At 45.4% G+C, this 16905-nt stretch overlaps 1 protein-coding gene across 2 annotated transcripts in view; it reads left to right on the top strand.

The window, feature by feature from the left end:
• LOC144100553 (uncharacterized) overlaps positions 1–15908 on the top strand; it is a 153306-nt gene extending 137398 nt beyond the window's left edge. For both annotated transcript variants that reach the window (XR_013307725.1, XM_077633467.1), the window contains exons 2-4: positions 11240–11328; positions 12485–12574; positions 15751–15908. Coding sequence is in view for 1 of the 2 variants with exons in the window: in XM_077633467.1 (XP_077489593.1) it covers positions 11240–11328; positions 12485–12574; positions 15751–15884 (313 nt within the window). In the remaining variant the exon portion in view is untranslated. The remainder of the gene's footprint in view (positions 1–11239; positions 11329–12484; positions 12575–15750) is intronic.
• Positions 15909–16905: the final 997 nt, after the last annotated feature.

The raw sequence follows: 16905 nt of genomic DNA, 5'->3' as shown, positions 1-16905 counted from the left end.
ACCCACCACCGACCTGTCGGCCAGATGAAGCCAACACCGTAGTGGAACGTAAAAGTGGCCGCAGAGTAGAATTCATATGCGTAGTGCGAAGCCAGCTGCCCCGCCGAAGCAACACTCGCCAGCCATCTCCGCACCCACGCAGCAAGCTAGCGGACTGCCCTGCACCCACGTCCGCCCAGCGTCACCCTCCAGGAAAATTCCAACGTACGCGTGTGTGAAACCTCGGCTTCCAGTCAGAACTTTAATCACAATAAAACATGAAAACAATCACGGCGGTATATCCTAGTGTCGCCGCAGAAATAACGCATCCAAAGTCTCATCGCCCCGTAGTTGGTTTCAGCCATAATCACCGGAGCTCATCTGCATCCTCTTCTATCGTAAGACTTGATCCTGATCCTAATCTTCTGCGTCGTCAGGAGTTTTCCATAGCTCATTCGGCCGCTAGAGTTCAACGCGCAGGCCAGAGTGCTAGTACCTCTCCTCTCTAGTGCAGGCGGTGCGGTGGGCGTGGTCAAGGTTCGTTCACTCGCCTTACACACCGCCCTGGGGGGAATGTCGCTATTACGGCTCGCGCGGCAAAATTCTTTTTGTAAACATTGATGGCCTGAATCATTTGCCTGCTTCAGTGCGGCATTCGAAACTCTCTGGATAATGTTTTTAAAAGATCGTTGGCAAACGCAATAGCTTCTTTGACAACGCGAGTTTTGAGTTCCAAGTAAAAGGGAATAAGATTAAAATGGAACAACTAGAAAAGGTTTTGGTTATTGAAGAACGCTCAGATTTAGTCTCCTTTGCTTTCCCTCACATTAGAAAAATGATAAAAAAATATGATGTCTTGCGCAAAATATTTCCTTGAACAGGAGGGAATTGTCGTCAGGATATTCCCCGTAGCGCAAATGAAGTGACGTCACGAGAGCCGATCATTCGTATTGTAAAGAGACAACAGACGTCACCATACCTTAAGTGATGTCACATCCGGTAATGGCGTCAAAAGTTTCTGACATTATTGCAGTGTGAGCGAATGGCTAAATAGGTGTTCCTGAGAATTCTTCGTGTGGGCTTTGGCTGTAGGTGCCACTTACGAGCAAGCGAGCTATGTTACGATTAAGAAGGCGGAAAAAACATAAAAGAAGAAAAGGATGTTTCCAAACGGCGTGGGGCATCCCATTGTCAGAATGAACATGTCATCATGAAAGCTGTGTACTCAGTAGTAACTAACTAAAAAAAAACGACATTGACGACCGTGGCTTTAAATTGGCAGTGTTGCGAGCTGCAATGCCGAAGAGTGGGTGCTTTTCGGAATAAACATCAGCTTATGTAACCTGATGTTTATTCAGATAGCCCAGGCCTACGTAGACTGCATTTTTTGTAGCACGTAATATTCATCTAGCGGAAAGGCATGTAAGAGATGGCGGAAAAAAGTCACCAGCAGCACCTGAGCAAGGCGCACTGGTGAGCGCGGCTTACGTTGCATTGTCAGTGACCTCCTATTTTCGTGCCAGTCATCGAGCTTATAAGTGTACGGGAAGTGTGCTTGAAATTTTAGTGCCACAACAATAAGGGGCTAACGGCAACTAATTGTGTTGCGGCAGTGACACAAGAATTGGGACGAAAGCGCAAAAACGAGAGAAGGAAATAAGACGAAAACCCGAAATAGAAGGGAGAGCAATTGGAAACGCTTTCATTTGGGCCAGTTGGCTGTGGCAGCGAAACATATCCACTAGCGCAAGTACAGACAGGAACCAAAGTAAGAGAAGAGACAGGACACACAATAGACTTGCAACTGGATCCTTTTACTTGAAACAAAGTATTTTTATACTTTCCTTCTGTGCCAGCACTGCCACCAATCAGTTGCCGTCGCCTCAAATGACGGTGAAGAAAACGAAGCTTGATGGAACAAAATGACCAAGACACTTGAACTGGGGAGCACCCCGAAGACATCTAGCAATACAAGGTAAGTGAAATCTAACTAGAGAGGGTGCTTTAATGTGGCGCGAAACACAAACGAAAAACAAGGAGGATCTAAAAGTTAAACATGAATAGGGTGTGTGGTCTGTATCAGATGAAAACTTATCAAGAAGCTAAAACCAGCACGAGACCTGCAGAAAGACCAACAACACGTGCCAACAGCACGACTGTTCAGATAACTGAAGGAACACCAGGTTCTACCGAATATAGATGAACACACCAAAGGGTGGAGAGAATGAAATATATAAAAACAAAGGGACCTCTAAACAGGCCTACCCACGAAAAAATAAACTTAGAAACTTTGATGGTACACTAAAGCCGAATAAAAGTGGTCATAAAAACTGATCACACATGGTCCTAAAACATATCAAACAAAGCCCTAAACACAAAATTCTCAAACATAGTAAAATTAAATGGAATACTAAACACTGGAGACACATGGACTCAAGGTAGAGTGAGCAAACCTATCAGTCACACACTGGACCGTGAAACATAACCCTCTAAATAGCGCATTTTTTGTTTATTATGGACACATACTGTTTGCTTAGGCAGCCTTCCTCTGCCTTAGCAATGTGGAAGGCTTCAAGGATCTCCCTTCTATCTTTCGTTTTCAGCCTTCCTGCAGCCACAGTCTTATCCAATTCTGGAATGCATGCTGGCTGTATGGGCACAGTTTGCAATGTTCGGTCAGATGGCCTTCTATGACAACTGCTGAAACTTTCTGCTGATGCTCCTGCAGCCGCTCAATCAGGCAGCGCCCGGTTTGCCCCAATTATCGTTTGCCGCAGGGCAAGGGGATATTATATACGACGTCCTTTTGGCACTTGACGGGTCTATTTCGGTGTTTCTTGGTTCCGGCACTGCTGTCTCCGCTGTCACCGTTCACGACACGGCATAACCTGCCCAGTTTATTGGGAGCCGTCCACGCCACCGAGAGAACATTTTTCGCCGCCACATTTTTGAGCCGGTGTGACAACCCGTGCAAGTACGGTACAGCTGCCCGCATCTTGTTGGGCTCAGACCTAGCAGCGCCGTTAGAACGGTCACCCTTTATTACCTCAATTAAGAGGTCTTCGGCAACAGATGCAAACAGTTCATTTGGGTATCCGGACTTACCCAGCCTGGTCACCTGCTTTTCAAGGCTGCCGAGAACCTTGTGGGGGCAAGACTTCGTCAGGGCACCACGCAAGACGTTTCGCACTATGACTCTTCTCACTAATTTTGAGTGGGCCGAATGATAAGGTAAAATATCTTTTTTGGTTCTTTGAACACCATAAGCTTTTTCCAAAGCAATCACCTAGCCCTGTAAGTGGAAGATAAAGAAGGTGGCTTTGTGCTCATGAGCAGAAAACTGTACGCAGAAAAATCTATGCTAGCAATAGATAAGAATTTTAAACGAGTGAAGTGGCGTCTGCAGGATTGAAAAAGACCGCCCTATCACTATAAGATGATTTGCTGTTAAGTAGTCTGCGCAGGAGTTTGGGTTCCAACAAGTTGAAGGAATCTCTGCATTTTCCTCTCAGCCAAAACACAAAGAAGGCGTCCCTTTCAGGGCCATAGTTTCAGGAAAGGGCTCCTGGCAAGGCGCGTTGTCCCGTTTTTTACAGAAGCATTTGAAAACCCTCAGTGTTGATGACCCCTTTCGCGTGAAGAATTAAAGGGAAGTGGTTGCCCATACAAAAAAGTCCTATGGGCGTCTATGGAAAAAACTATGTCCGTCTATGGCCTTTTATGAACGTCTATAAGCACCTATAGAGGTGCTTATTGCCAGCTATTCAACAATCTATGCCACCAAAGCTATAGCTTTGGAACCATAAAATTGTGTTAAGCTCTCTATATAAAAATATATCAGCCTGTATAGACAGCTATAGACAGAAATAGGAAAGGTCTATAGCTATTTGGGCCAAAATTCTATAGCCGGCCATAGGACATTTTTGTATGGGTGAGTTCCTGTCAACTACCAATATCCAAGGTGACGTGTGCTCTGCGTTCTCTGTAGAAATAGAAGATGTACTTTATTCTAACCCGCAGAAGGAGCTACTGGAAGCTGTGCGAGAGCAGATTGAAGAGTCAGATCCGTTGAGGTTCCAGAATGCTAGTGGTATGTCTGTTGACAATTTTATATGTATGCTAGGGTGTTATCTTCAGTCCACCTATGCTCGTTACAATGATAACTTCTATGTACAGAACAATGGTGTGTGTATAGGTTCGTGCATCGCACCCTTGCTGTGTGAGATTTAGATAGCATGTTCTGACAGGCGTATCGCGAAAGGCTTAGAAGGAGTTCCCGACATCAGGGTTGTCAAGCTGTTTAGATACGTTGATGAATATTTAATATTGTTTCAATCGGTTCCAGAGAAGCCGGTGACTGTAGTAGTGGAGAGCGTACTGGATGTTCTGCGTGAAAGGGCGCCAGGGTTGGAGTTAACGTATATGAACTTCCCCTTGGTAAATGTTTGCAGTTCCTGGATGTGTGCATTTTCCTCTCTAGGCCTCATGTGTTCTGGATGTATTGTCTCAGAACCAAAAAAGATATTTTACCGTATCATTCGGCCCACTCAAAATTAGTGAAAAGAGTCATAGTGCGAAATGTCTTGCGTGGTGCCCTGACGAAGTCTTGCCCCCACAAGGTTCTCGACAGCCTTGAAAAGCAGGTGACCAGGCTGGGTAAGTTCGAATACCCGAATGAACTGTTTGCATCTGTTGCCGAAGGCCTCTTAATTGAGGTAATAAAGGGTGACCGTTCTAACGGCGTTGCTAGGTCTGAGCCCAACAAGATGCGTGCAGCTGTACCGTACATGCACGGGTTGTCACACCGGCTCAAAAAGGTGGCGACGAAAAATGTTCCCTCGGTGGCGTTGACGGCTCCCAATAAACTGGGCAGGTTGTGCCGTATCGTGAACGGTGACAGCGGAGAGAGCAGTGCCGGCACCAAGAAACACCGAAATAGACCCGTCAAGTGCCAAAAGGACGTCGTATATAATATCCCCTTGCCCTGCGGCAAACGATATTTGGGGCAAACCGGGTGGTGAAGGATTGAGCGGCTGCAGGAGCATCAGCAGAAAGTTTCAGCCGCTGCCATAGAAGGCCATCTGGCCAAACATTGCAAACTGTGCCCATACAAGCCAGCATGCATTCCAGCATGGGATAAGACTGTGGCTGTGGGAAGGCTGCAAACGAAAGATGGAAGGGAGATCCTTGAAGCCTTCCACATTGCTAAGGCAGGGGAAGGCTGCGTAAGCAAACAGTCTGTGGCCTTAACAAAGAAGGAAATGCGCTACTCAGAAGGGTATGTTTAACAGCCCAGTGTGTGACTGATAGGTTTGTTCACTGTACCTTGAGTCCATGTGTCTCCAGTGTTTAGTATTCCATTTAATTTTACTAAATTTGACAATGTTGTGTTTAGGGCTTTGTTTGATGTGTTTTTTAGGACCATGTGTGATCAGTTTTTACGACCACGTTTATTCGGGTTTAGTGTACCATACAATTTTCTAATTTTATTTTTTCTTGTGTAGGCTTGCTTAGACGTCCCTTTGTATTGATATATTTCATTCTCTCCGCCCTTTGGTGTGTTCATCAATATTCGGTAGGCCCTGGTGTTCCTTCCTTTATCTGAACAGTCGTGCTGTTGGCACGTGTTGTTGGTCTTTCTGCATGTGTCGTGCTGGTTTTAGCTTCTAGATAAGTTTTCATCTGATACAGACCACAAACCCTGTTTATGTTTAACTTTTATATCCTCCTCGTTTTTCGTTTGTGTTTCGCGCCACATTGACGCAACCTATTAAGATAGATTTCACTTATCTTGTATTGCTAGATGTCTTCGTGGTGCTCCCGAGGGCAAGTGCCTTGGTCATTTTGTTCCATCAAGCTTCGTTTTCTTCACCGTCATTTGACGCGACGGCAACTGATAGGTGGCTCTGCTGGCGCAGAAGGAATTATTTAAATACTGTGTTTCAAGTAAAAGAATACAGTTGCAAGTCTAACGTGTGTCCTGTCTCTTCTCTTACTTTGTTTCCGGTCTGTGTTTACGCTAGTCAGTATGTTTCAGAGCAATTGCGTGGGCGCCCTGCAAGCGGTCAATAATAAGGCGATCATGCTTTGCGGAAGGAGCGAATGAGGCATAGGGAGCCGATGAGCAGAGAAAAAAAGTCAGAGAGGGTGGAATAACGAGAAGGAACGCATCGCCTTGAGGCTTATGTTGGGCGGGGAGAGAGAGAGAGATAGCAGCGTAGCGCTGACGTAATCTTCTGTGTGCTGCAAGCAACGCGTGGGGGCTGCAACTGTGTAGCGGTCTTAACACACGATGAGATGTTCTGCACGGTCTTGAATTGAGTTGTGAGTTTTTCGGAACTGCAGTGGAAGGCATATCAACGCGGAGTGGGGTAGACAGATCCGTGGAACCTACAATGTGAAGGCTGCCGTTCCTTCAAAAAGATGTAGCGCAAGAATTTGGGCGAACACAGACGACAGCGTGCTTGAAACATTGCTTTCGACATGTAAAGCAGAGTCTGTGTGTGAATCACAAAGCCTAAATCGAAAAAGTGTATTCTAACGTAACCTAAATAGCGGAATACCAGCGATCCTGGAAGCCATTCCTGAACTCTGATTCCCGTTGGATCTACTACTGATCGCCGTAAACCTTTTGTTTAATACAATAAGCAACTTCACATATAATTCAATTTTTACAGGCTTGCGTTTCTCTGAGAGTGCTGCAATTCTGTGGAGGCAACTATGATATCCCAGGCAGCAGTGAAGAGACAAATGTCTATTATGAAAATGAGATCGTAAATAATTCTCACGTTCAATACATCAAGAAGTACACCTTCGGCAACCAGATGTAAGTATTCCCGAGACTGACATCAGAAAACAATTCGTGATGACGGACATGAATGAGAGGAATGTGCAAAAAAAAAAGAAATGGTTCAAGCTGAATGATCTTGTTTTTTTTTCAGTGTTCCCAAGATACTGATCATTCGTCGTGGGTGTATTCGTGGGTACAATCGTGTGGTTCTTGTCAAGTAACTAGCAGTGAGAGCCGCAGGCATGGTCACCGCCGCCTTCAGAATATCGACGAGGAGGGCATGTTGGCGGGCTAGTTGGCGCATGAGGTTACAGACGTAAAACAGCGAAAAAAGCAGCGACTTGACGAGAGAACGATACAACACGAGTGCTTACTGTCAATTGAGATATATTTTCAGATAGAATGAACTTATAGTGAAACTCTGAAAAAAAAAAACACGATGGGGGCTGCTGACAATCTGCAGACAATAATTAAGGGCTTGATTTTAACACGGAGGATTACTCGTAAGAGCGAAGCTCGTCTGTATAGAAAACAGTACATAAAGAAAATGTTAAAAAGTGCGCATTAGATTTGGGATTGACCCCAATGAAAAGACACGCAGAGACGGATCAATGCGGAAGAAAATGGTCGCCGAAAAGACCAGCTCCATTTGGTGCAGTGCGATTGACGGGGTGCTGACACAGGCCTGCTCAATCTTGTGAATGCACAACGCCTCGTAAATCTCGCGTGTGCATTTTTTTTTGTAGCGCCTTCGTATACTGCACCGGCTAAACTCCGAGCGGCAGCCTCCGCATGACGCGCAATGCACAGCCATATTACTTCTGGTTGCAGTTCGGAGGTAGCTCTTGTGTTCCAGCAAGCGAACACTTATGCAACGGCCGGTCTTAGCCACGTAGCACCTGCCACACGAGAAGGGGATCTTGTAGATCACTCCGGTCCTGCATGCAATTAAGGCGTCATTGCGCTTTTTAAGGGCACTCCACTTTTCTCTTCTTGGTGACGTTAACCCTGCGGCAAAGCTGAGAACGGTTATTCGGTGCCGAGAATACAAGACGCACTCCTGCTTGGCCTACAATGTTCCTTAGCCTATTCGAGAACTGAAGTACATTACCGCCGTGTTCACCTCAATACCGCCTCTCGCTTTGGTGGAATAGTTGCCCCGTAGTTCTCCCAAAACTTCCGCGATGTTCCGCAACAGATAGGTCGGGTACCCAGCCGATTCCAGCTTTTGCTCCTGTGCGCGAAGACTCGAGCAGCCTTCATGCTCGCAGGACCGGTCGAATGCGCTCTTCATAACGGCCGTAACAATGCCGCGTTTCACCAGCTTGGAATGTGACGAAATGAATGAAAGTAGTTGCTTTTTTGAATGCGGTTCATACTGCCAGCATACGTTGTCTGAGAGGAGAATTAGTCGGAGGTCAAGGAAACGAATTTTCCCTCCATTGGGTGCATCTTTTGTTACCTTGAGATGTTTTAGGGGGTCATAAAATAGGTTAAAAATCTTTCGGAGGTCATTATCTGATTCTGGACGTTGCTCTCCGTAAAGTAATAAAAAGTCGTCAACAAATCAGAAAACTTTCATTACGCCTCTGTGCAAAACAGCATCAGGTATAGCTGTCTACCGTAACGGGCTAAAAGTAGGTCGCACAGGAGGCGGGCGCCCATGACTTCTGCAATGCATTTTTCCACTTCTAAGCTTCTAGCCGTGGAGGCAGTACTTTTTAGCAGCGACACCATTTCTGCCGTGTCAAGGCTTTGTTAAACGTAGAACTTCGGCCTAAGCCTGAGGGCGTCAAAATTATGGCTCGGCAGAATATCCGGCCCAATCAGGTAAACATCTTGGTCTGCAGGCGACGGGGGCTAGCGGCGAGTCGGCAGTGAAGTCAAGATCTTCCGCCAAACAATGTCGGTGACCTAAGAGGCCATCTTCAGTTGTCCAGAGTAGCGGTCGGCGGATTGCCCAGGAGGAGCTTCACGGTAGCATGCACACGATGGTAATCCTTCAGTAAGCTAACCTGCCTCCAGCATTCCGATCGTAGAATGCGGCATGTCCTCATACCGTGATCTAAAGATGGCACAACAGGTCCAAACAGCAAGACGACGTCTGTTGGTGGGTAGGTGTGGTTGATAGAGAAGGTGTAGAAACCGGCTCTACAGGTGGCAGCTATGATGAGGGTAACACACATGGATGAGCTCAGAAGAAGGAAGGAAGAAGGACAGCCCGACGTGTAAGAAATATAGACCACGAGGGCATGTTGGCGGGCTTGTTGGTGCATGAAGTTGCAAACAAAAAACAGCGCAAAAAACAACGACTTGACGAGAGAACGAGGTAACACGAGCGCTGATTATCAGCTTAGGTTAATTTTCAGACAGAAGGAACGTATAGGTAAACACATAAAACAAAGAGCACGATACGGGCTGCTGACAATCTGGAGGCAAGAATGAAAGGCGTCATTTTAACGCGGAAGATGACGTGTTAGAGCCAAGCTAACCCGTAGAGAAAACAGTTTATAAGGACCGCGATAAAAACCGCGCATTAGATAGGGGAATGACGGCAATGAAAAGACACGCAGAGACGGATCAATGCGGAATAAAAATGGCCGCCAAGAAAGGCAAGCTCCGTTTTGGGGCTGTGCGATAGACAGGGTGCTAACATAGGCCTGCCCAATCTTGTGAATGCGCAACGCCTCGTAACTAGCGTGCGCGTTTTTGTTTGCAGCGCCTTAATATACATCACCGGTAAGAGTACGGGCGCATACTTGCCGCCCGTACTTGCCGCATTGATCCTTCTGTGCGTGTCTTTACATTTCTGTCATTCCCCAATGTAAAGAGGATTTTTTTTCCTTTTCCTTATATCCTGTTTTCTTTACGGATGAGCTTCGCTCTAACGAGTACTCTTCCGCGTTAAAATGACGCCTTTCATCTTGTCTGCAGATTGTCAGCGCCCTGTGCCGAGCTCTTTCTTTTTGTTTGTGACTATAAGTTCCTTCTCTCTGAAAATAAACCACAGCTGATAATCAGCGCTCTTGTTGTCTCGTTATCTCGTTAAGTCGTTGTTTATGGCGCTGTTTGTCCTATGGAACAGAATATAGAAGCAGTTTTATCACAGCATATGCATTCACAATGCTGGTGCGCTCTCTAAAACTGTGGTTGCAAAAAAGGTGACCAGCGCGCACATCAGATAATGATCAGCGTAATCGCAAGCCATGTTAAGCGAAATACAGAAAAGGCTCCTCTTTTGCGTTTTTTTAAGAAGTAGTAATAGCAAAAGCCATCGGTCATCCTATGTTTATATGAACGCGCCTTTGAGAACTTTTGTTGCTTCGCACTGCTTCTTTAGGGATACACAAAACCAAGACAAATCTATGCAGATTATTTAATTGAAACTGCGCTAGCTGACACAGTGAATTTTAAACCAACAGACGACATGACAAGATTCCGTTTCATTTTAGAGTTGGAGTACTTCTCAAAGTAGTGGGGCAGATTCTAATGAAACCGCATCAGCAAAGAAACTACACTACCAGACTTTTCGCCACCATCATCATGATCATAAGCCTAGCGGCGCCCACTGAACAGTAAATTAATTTATCACTGATCACCAATTGCTGCGACCACCTTACGCCCGCAAACAAACTCATTCGCCTGTCTGACTCTCTACCTTTGTCTTATAAACTTCCCCTCTATTTAAAAACCCAGTGCGTTAACTTGAGAGACCACCGCTGTCTTGCGTTCATACTACATGCCCTTCAAATGGCCCTATCTTGTCCTTCAGTTTACCTAGAATGTTACTAACTGGTGTTTGTTACTTGAGCATTGCGCTCTCTTCCTGCCATAGTTATTCTCTTCCAAGCATCGCTTAGTGACTGGTATTCAGTTTATTTTAAACCTATTTTAGATATCTTTAAATTTCTCCCCCTTAGTTGCCCCGGTAAAATATAGTGGTTATTTACATTATTTAGCCGCCGCGGTGGCTGAGTGGTTATGGCGCTCGGCTGTCGGCCCGAAAGACGCGGGTTCGATCCCGGCCGCGGCGGTCGAATTTCGATGGAGGCGAAATTCTAGAGGCCCGTGTGCTGTGCGATGTCAGTGCACGTAAAAGAACCCCAGGTGGTCGAAATTTCCGGAGCCCTTCACTACGGCGTCCCTCATAGCCTGAGTCGCTTTGGGACGTTAAATTCCCCATAAACTCAAACTATTTACATTATTCTCCATAGACGCAGTAAATTGTCATTCATGATCTGCGAACTGCGCTCTACACAACCGTTTTGTTCCTAGTTATTTTACTTTAATGGTTCTTATCAGCGGCAACCAGACGCACTACGCGGATGTATTCTCTTATCACAAACAAAGCTTCATGCCCTGTATCGCCCTCACAATGCGGCGAAAATTGAAGCACATCAAAGCACCGTACCGCCATGTGAACGTGCATCACTCTTTAGAAAAGTAATGCAGTTGTTTTTTTTGTGATAGGATGTCTGCACGGTTTATTGGAACTTTCTTTAAGACGAAAACTCCTAGCGGAAAGCTTGCCTCTAACGGAGTTCACGTTCGTCGAGAAGGTAAGCTTATTTTTATTATATCTACCCTACATCTACGCAATTAATTTCAGTGTATTGCTTGTTTTGGCCACTTGGCCACCGCTGCAGTGGCCAAGTGGTTGGAAATCCGCCTCACATGCGGGAGGTGTGGGATTCGATCCCCAGAGCTGCCGGGTACCCACCTGAGATACAATGGATACTAGCTTTCCCCTAGCCTGCTGCTCGGCTTCTTTAGGGTTAAATGCTTAGGAAAAAGGTCTGTGATCACAGTTTAAGTAGTCGAAAATACCTTGTGTCATGGTGCGCTTTGGCCACAGATGCCCTTGCGCCATAAAAATTCATCGCCATCATCACCATAATTTTATTACGCTTCAGTGCCGCAGCCACTTACAATTGCAACTATAACAGAAATCCGCAAACAATAGGCCACTTTATAACAGAAACAGGAAAATTGAAACTGGCAACTCGGAGATAGACTTCATATTTGGCGTTTCCTCTTGTTAGGCTATCCATATATACTCTTCCTTACCTGCTTACCTCTTATTAATGCTGCTGAGTTTAGAAAGCTAATGTTCGGATGACTGCGATGTTCATTGCTCTAATTCACTGCACGAGTCTCATCGCCTTGCGAATCGTTTGTTTTGGCTCGCAGTCGACAGCCCACGCGCCTTACACGTATTCTCTGATGTTATGACAAAGAGTACAACACGAATTGGTGGGCGTGTTGGCCAGACATGTTTCTTGTAAGCCAGCGCAACGGCTCGAAGCCAAGCAAGGAAGGAACAAAACACTGCGCTGAACTAACAACAGAATGGTTTTATTCAGGACACCAGGGCTTAAGTCAACGCTGGTACTGTAGAAAAACAAATATACCAGAAAACATTGAGTTGCATATTAGATGGAATGACTAGCGTGTGGAACTTGATGTTTTCTCTGTTGGTCTGTTTTCGACGGTACCAGCTTGTACTTAAGCCTGGTGTCCTGAATAAAACCATTCTGTTGTTAGTTCAGCTATGTGTTTTGTCCCTTCCTTGTTTGGCTTCGAGCCATTGTACTGGTTTACATGAACCATGAAGAAGAGGCCCTGAAGTTTAAACATCGACTAAAATCCTTATATCCGCTTTCAACGGCAAACAGCCCTTTACATTGGGGTAACTGTCTCTTCTTTTTTTATCAGGCATTCCCTCAGAGAAAGGATACGAGTACGTAATATACTACTCTGATTATATTACCTGCTCCATTATGGGTGTATATCAACCTGGTCAAGGTATGTAGTATACCAATTAAGAAACACACATATGGGGGAGTGTTTATCGGCGCGACAACTTTACGACAGTAGCAGCTAGTGCAGTCAGCTGTGGCCGATGATGAGAATGGTTATCGGTGTTGGCCTCGCGTAAAATAGAAACAACTGATAATCTAGGCAACGGCATGGTGAAGCAATCTGCCAAGGCCACAGCTGGGTGGCGGCGGCGGTTACTTCGCGCTCCCATCGCTTTTGCTCCAATGCGGCCTTTCTAACACGAATTTCACCCAAAACGGGAGCCCTGAAAAATGGTCCGCCCTGTACGCATTGTCGCCGCAGTGAGCTCAAACCGCTGGGACACCTTTGCCACCGCCGTTCCATGTTGTTGATTTGCCACGGATCGGCTTCTCGGTCGGTGGCGAGCGCAGCTGTGTCTTGTTTACGCCGATGCAACTAGCGTTCTCCGCATCACACATAGCACTGCGCCGTCCCCCACGCGCTCCGTTTTCGCTCTGTTATTGTTTCCCGTGCCGCCAGAAGAGGAAATCTTGGTTGAGGTTCCTCTCCAAAAGAAGTTCTGCTTGCGAGCTGCATCTGCGGAAAGGCGTAGCACAGGACCCACAGACCGGCTTTCGTGGCCGATGATCTTTACGGCTATGAGCGCTGGAGTCCAGCAGCTGCGTGGCGCTGCTCGCACTTTTTTCTGTCACCCTGTTTGCGACATCGTTACTCCATTGCCTCTCCCTACTTCTTCCCTTCTTTTTTCTATCGCCGCTCTTTCTTCTTTCTCTGATCTTTAATCCGAGGACACTTCTATGGGTGCCCTGGGACGGAGCTCATTCAAGCGACGGCTCACGATGGGTTCCATAACACCACTCACTCCATAAAACAGGACTGAAGAATAGTGATTAACGTCATATAACGCTGCCAAAACATGAGTTCTCATTGATATGGCAGTGCGTAATAAGAAATCGTTAAGAACGGTCTTTTTGCGCTTGCGAAGCAATCAAAACCCGCCGCGTCGTGGTGGTAAAAAAAATTATTCAAAAAAAGAAAACAGTCTCTCGCGACATCATCCTTTCCCAGGAAATCATCGGCTCGGTGATCAGAACGGAATAAAATATAAGAAGGCACACTCTGGTCCTTAATAATGTGCGACCTAAGCGACCGTGATTGGTCATTTACCGCTCAAAAAATCTAAAGACCACAGGAGAGCTGCGCAGTTGTGCATGGCTTACATTTTTTTAATTAATCGACGATTGCTTCGTAGTGACGCGGAGAGATAATTTATTCGAAAAGGCTTCGAGGTACCACAATAAGCCACATTGTCCAGCGAAAGTGCCAAAGTATACTTCCCAAGAACACTGTCTTGGAGAATGCAGGTCACACGTGTCTGAGTGAGGATTGGAAACGAAGCTTTACCTCTTAAGTACTTTATAATGCTTCGCCAACGGCTGTTTGAGTGCTGATCTTATGCGAAGTGGTGGCAGTAATAGGAGCCAGAAAGTGTCGTAATTTTGGGAGTCTTGGAGCCGTGGGTCAATAATGCTCGGAAAATGTAGTCCGCATTTGAATATTTAAACTTTCGACTTGCAGACCTTCATGAAATCGCAATATTTTAGTAATAATTTTTAACTAATGAGGCGGCGCGTTGAATATAATAGTTAGCGAGCCATAATGAACCTCATGATCACTCACTACTTGAAGGAAGTGCGTTAAAAGATGGGGTTGATATCTTATATATAATAAGCGATTTTACGATACTCGCTTTCTTTTCCTCTTTCTTTATTAAATAATGAGCGACTAGCTTAGAAGATGATTTCCTCCTCTTCATTCTCCTTTTGCATGTCTACGCCTGCTTCTTTCTCCGTGGATACCGATTTCTGTGTCTTCGTCGACTTGACGAAGGATTAAAGGCGCTGTTAAAGCTTCTGAAAGACCTTGTACTATGCTGCTTTCCACTAGAACGGCACATCTATCTTTTTCACCATGGTCCTGGGCCTCACCATGTCGGAAATTTCCCTCAGGTGCAGTCTTTGACAGAAGTTTACAACCAAAGGGGTCTGCTTCTGAGCCCGGAAGCTTGGGTGCTCTTGCATGCTCTGGGCCTCTAATCTCATGAAGGTGAGAGGAACTTAAGTCATCAACCCTCCCAAGCTTAGGTCTGTCAAATGTGTTAAAGACACGGCTTGGAATCAAACCCCTTGGGGTGTGTGTTTTTGACAAAGGCTGTACATTCTCTAATAAGCATGCAGTCAAAGCAGTCTGCGGACCGATAACTCGGCAAGCTGCGCAAAAAGCGTGATCGCGGTGATTTTTGCTGACCAAGGCACACTGTTTGCATGCTTGCAACATGTCGCACAAGCATCAGCTCCATGAAGGCAAAGAAGTATTTTTAACCCGATTTAGCACTGCGAAAGTATTTATTGCAAGGACTAGAGCTTTAGGTGATCATCGATGTTAGCTGCGGTGAGGCTGACCTCCAACTATCCAAACAGAGCAAGTTGGCTTGCCGATAATTCCAATAACTGCGGCTATAACATGCATAAGCTTTGCTGAAATGGGCCATATTCGAAACTGCATAGCCTTGAAATTGATCGGACCGTAAATCTTGGAAGAAAACAAATTTCTGGCAGTCCTCATTGTCCAGTTTACTCTGCCAGTGCTCGCTGTGATGATCTATCGATGAAAAATACTTGGGAACTTCTGCTCAGAGTGTCGTTAATATGTACCAGAGGATATGGGTATTTTTAACTCGGTTGAGGAAACTCGGTTAAGTTCGTACAAGCACAGGGAAGCGGCAGTCAATGAGAATGAGAAGCTCGTGCAGCAACACGAATAACCTCGGCCAAATTCAGAGGATCATCACTCCAGCTGCGCGAGAAGTTGCTTGGGAAGAGCAACATAAGTAGCACAATCCCTACGTCTGGCTGTGACAGGAACAGCCACCTGCCAGTGCTGTGGTGCATCGCTTAACGGCTGCGCAACTGCGCAGGTATGAGGACTCGCCGTCGTCTATGAATGCTAGGTAGACAGTTAACTAATTTGTCTTAAACCTTATTTACATGCATGATACAAATCCAAGCGTCGTATATGGTGCATTCAGCAGCAAGAAAATTTAGTCTGTTCTTAATAGGAACGGGTAAAATCCAATTAGCTGCACTGCAATGTAGTGTGCATTATGCTTCTTTTTTCAGATGCAGTAAAAAAATGTCGCCTCCTTGTTGCTCCCCAATTTATGGCGGATTGTCAGTGTACACCTTGTGAAGAAATGTTTTCTCAGCTCTGTGGCAAATTGCTGATGAAATACTGTGGTTCGGGAAGGCAATAAAAAATGCAATCCCTTCGAATAAATTATGCATGAACTTTAGAGATGCAATAAATTATCAATATTCAGACGTACGCTATCATCATGACAGAACTTTTCGTTCTAAGAAGCATAGGTACGAATATAAATGATAAATACTCCAGGGAAAGTTATACTAGACCTTATGTGGTTCCTTCGGGCTCCACAGCAGAGTTATTCATAAAGCGCGGAAGCAAAGCCGGGAATTCTTAAGAGAAGACCTCGAAGGGAAATAAAACGCAACATCATCTCTTTGTACTGAATCTGTGCACGAGGCAACCTCTCTGATGAAAGTCAGCAAAGTTTGTTGGTGCTAAGGTCACTCGACAGCGCCATTTGAAAAACTGTTAGATAATTAACACTCTCCGAACGCTACATGCTTTTAGAGTATGGAATGTTTGAAGTTGCCACCAGATATTCAATGAATGAATACATAAATCAGGTATGAAATCGGTATTTTTTTCAGGCAGTGTATACATGCATCCATTTAACTGGTGTCTCCGCGAACGCTTACAGCCATCAGCAGTGTAAGGGGACCAATACAAAAAGAATTAGAGCTAAAAATGACTGCAATTTAGAGTTTTTTATAGCCTTGGAGCAAAAATTAGCTCATGAGGAAGCTCTCCGCATTGCATAAGAAATTAAAAAGCGCTGCGGGGTTTCTAAAATCATAGACTTGAGTGTCAGCGGCCTGTATATTGAACGTTTCTTTAATTCACGACTAAGCGTCAATGCTCACGGTCACGTTTGAATAACTGGAAAGGCCGAAGGTTGTTTTTTTTTTGCTGACTTTCGCTTTCAACTTTGAATTCAGTTATTCCTCTTCCTTGTGCTGGATATGAATTTAGGAACTAGGCTTTATGCATTTCGCTTGTTCTGCTTCTCTCTAGAGTAAGCTGAGGAAACCCCTTGAAATAAAGTCGCGACATTTGGAAGCAGAAATACTGTCAGTCAAGTAAAAACACATTATTGTGCCTCCTTCAGAACGTTTGTGCCATATCTCGGT

Source organism: Amblyomma americanum, chromosome 8 (assembly GCF_052857255.1).
Source record: "Amblyomma americanum isolate KBUSLIRL-KWMA chromosome 8, ASM5285725v1, whole genome shotgun sequence".
Classification (NCBI taxonomy): Eukaryota; Metazoa; Arthropoda; class Arachnida; order Ixodida; family Ixodidae; genus Amblyomma; species Amblyomma americanum.
Note: the sequence above shows the minus strand (reverse complement) of the source record. Positions and strands in the feature narration are given on the sequence as shown.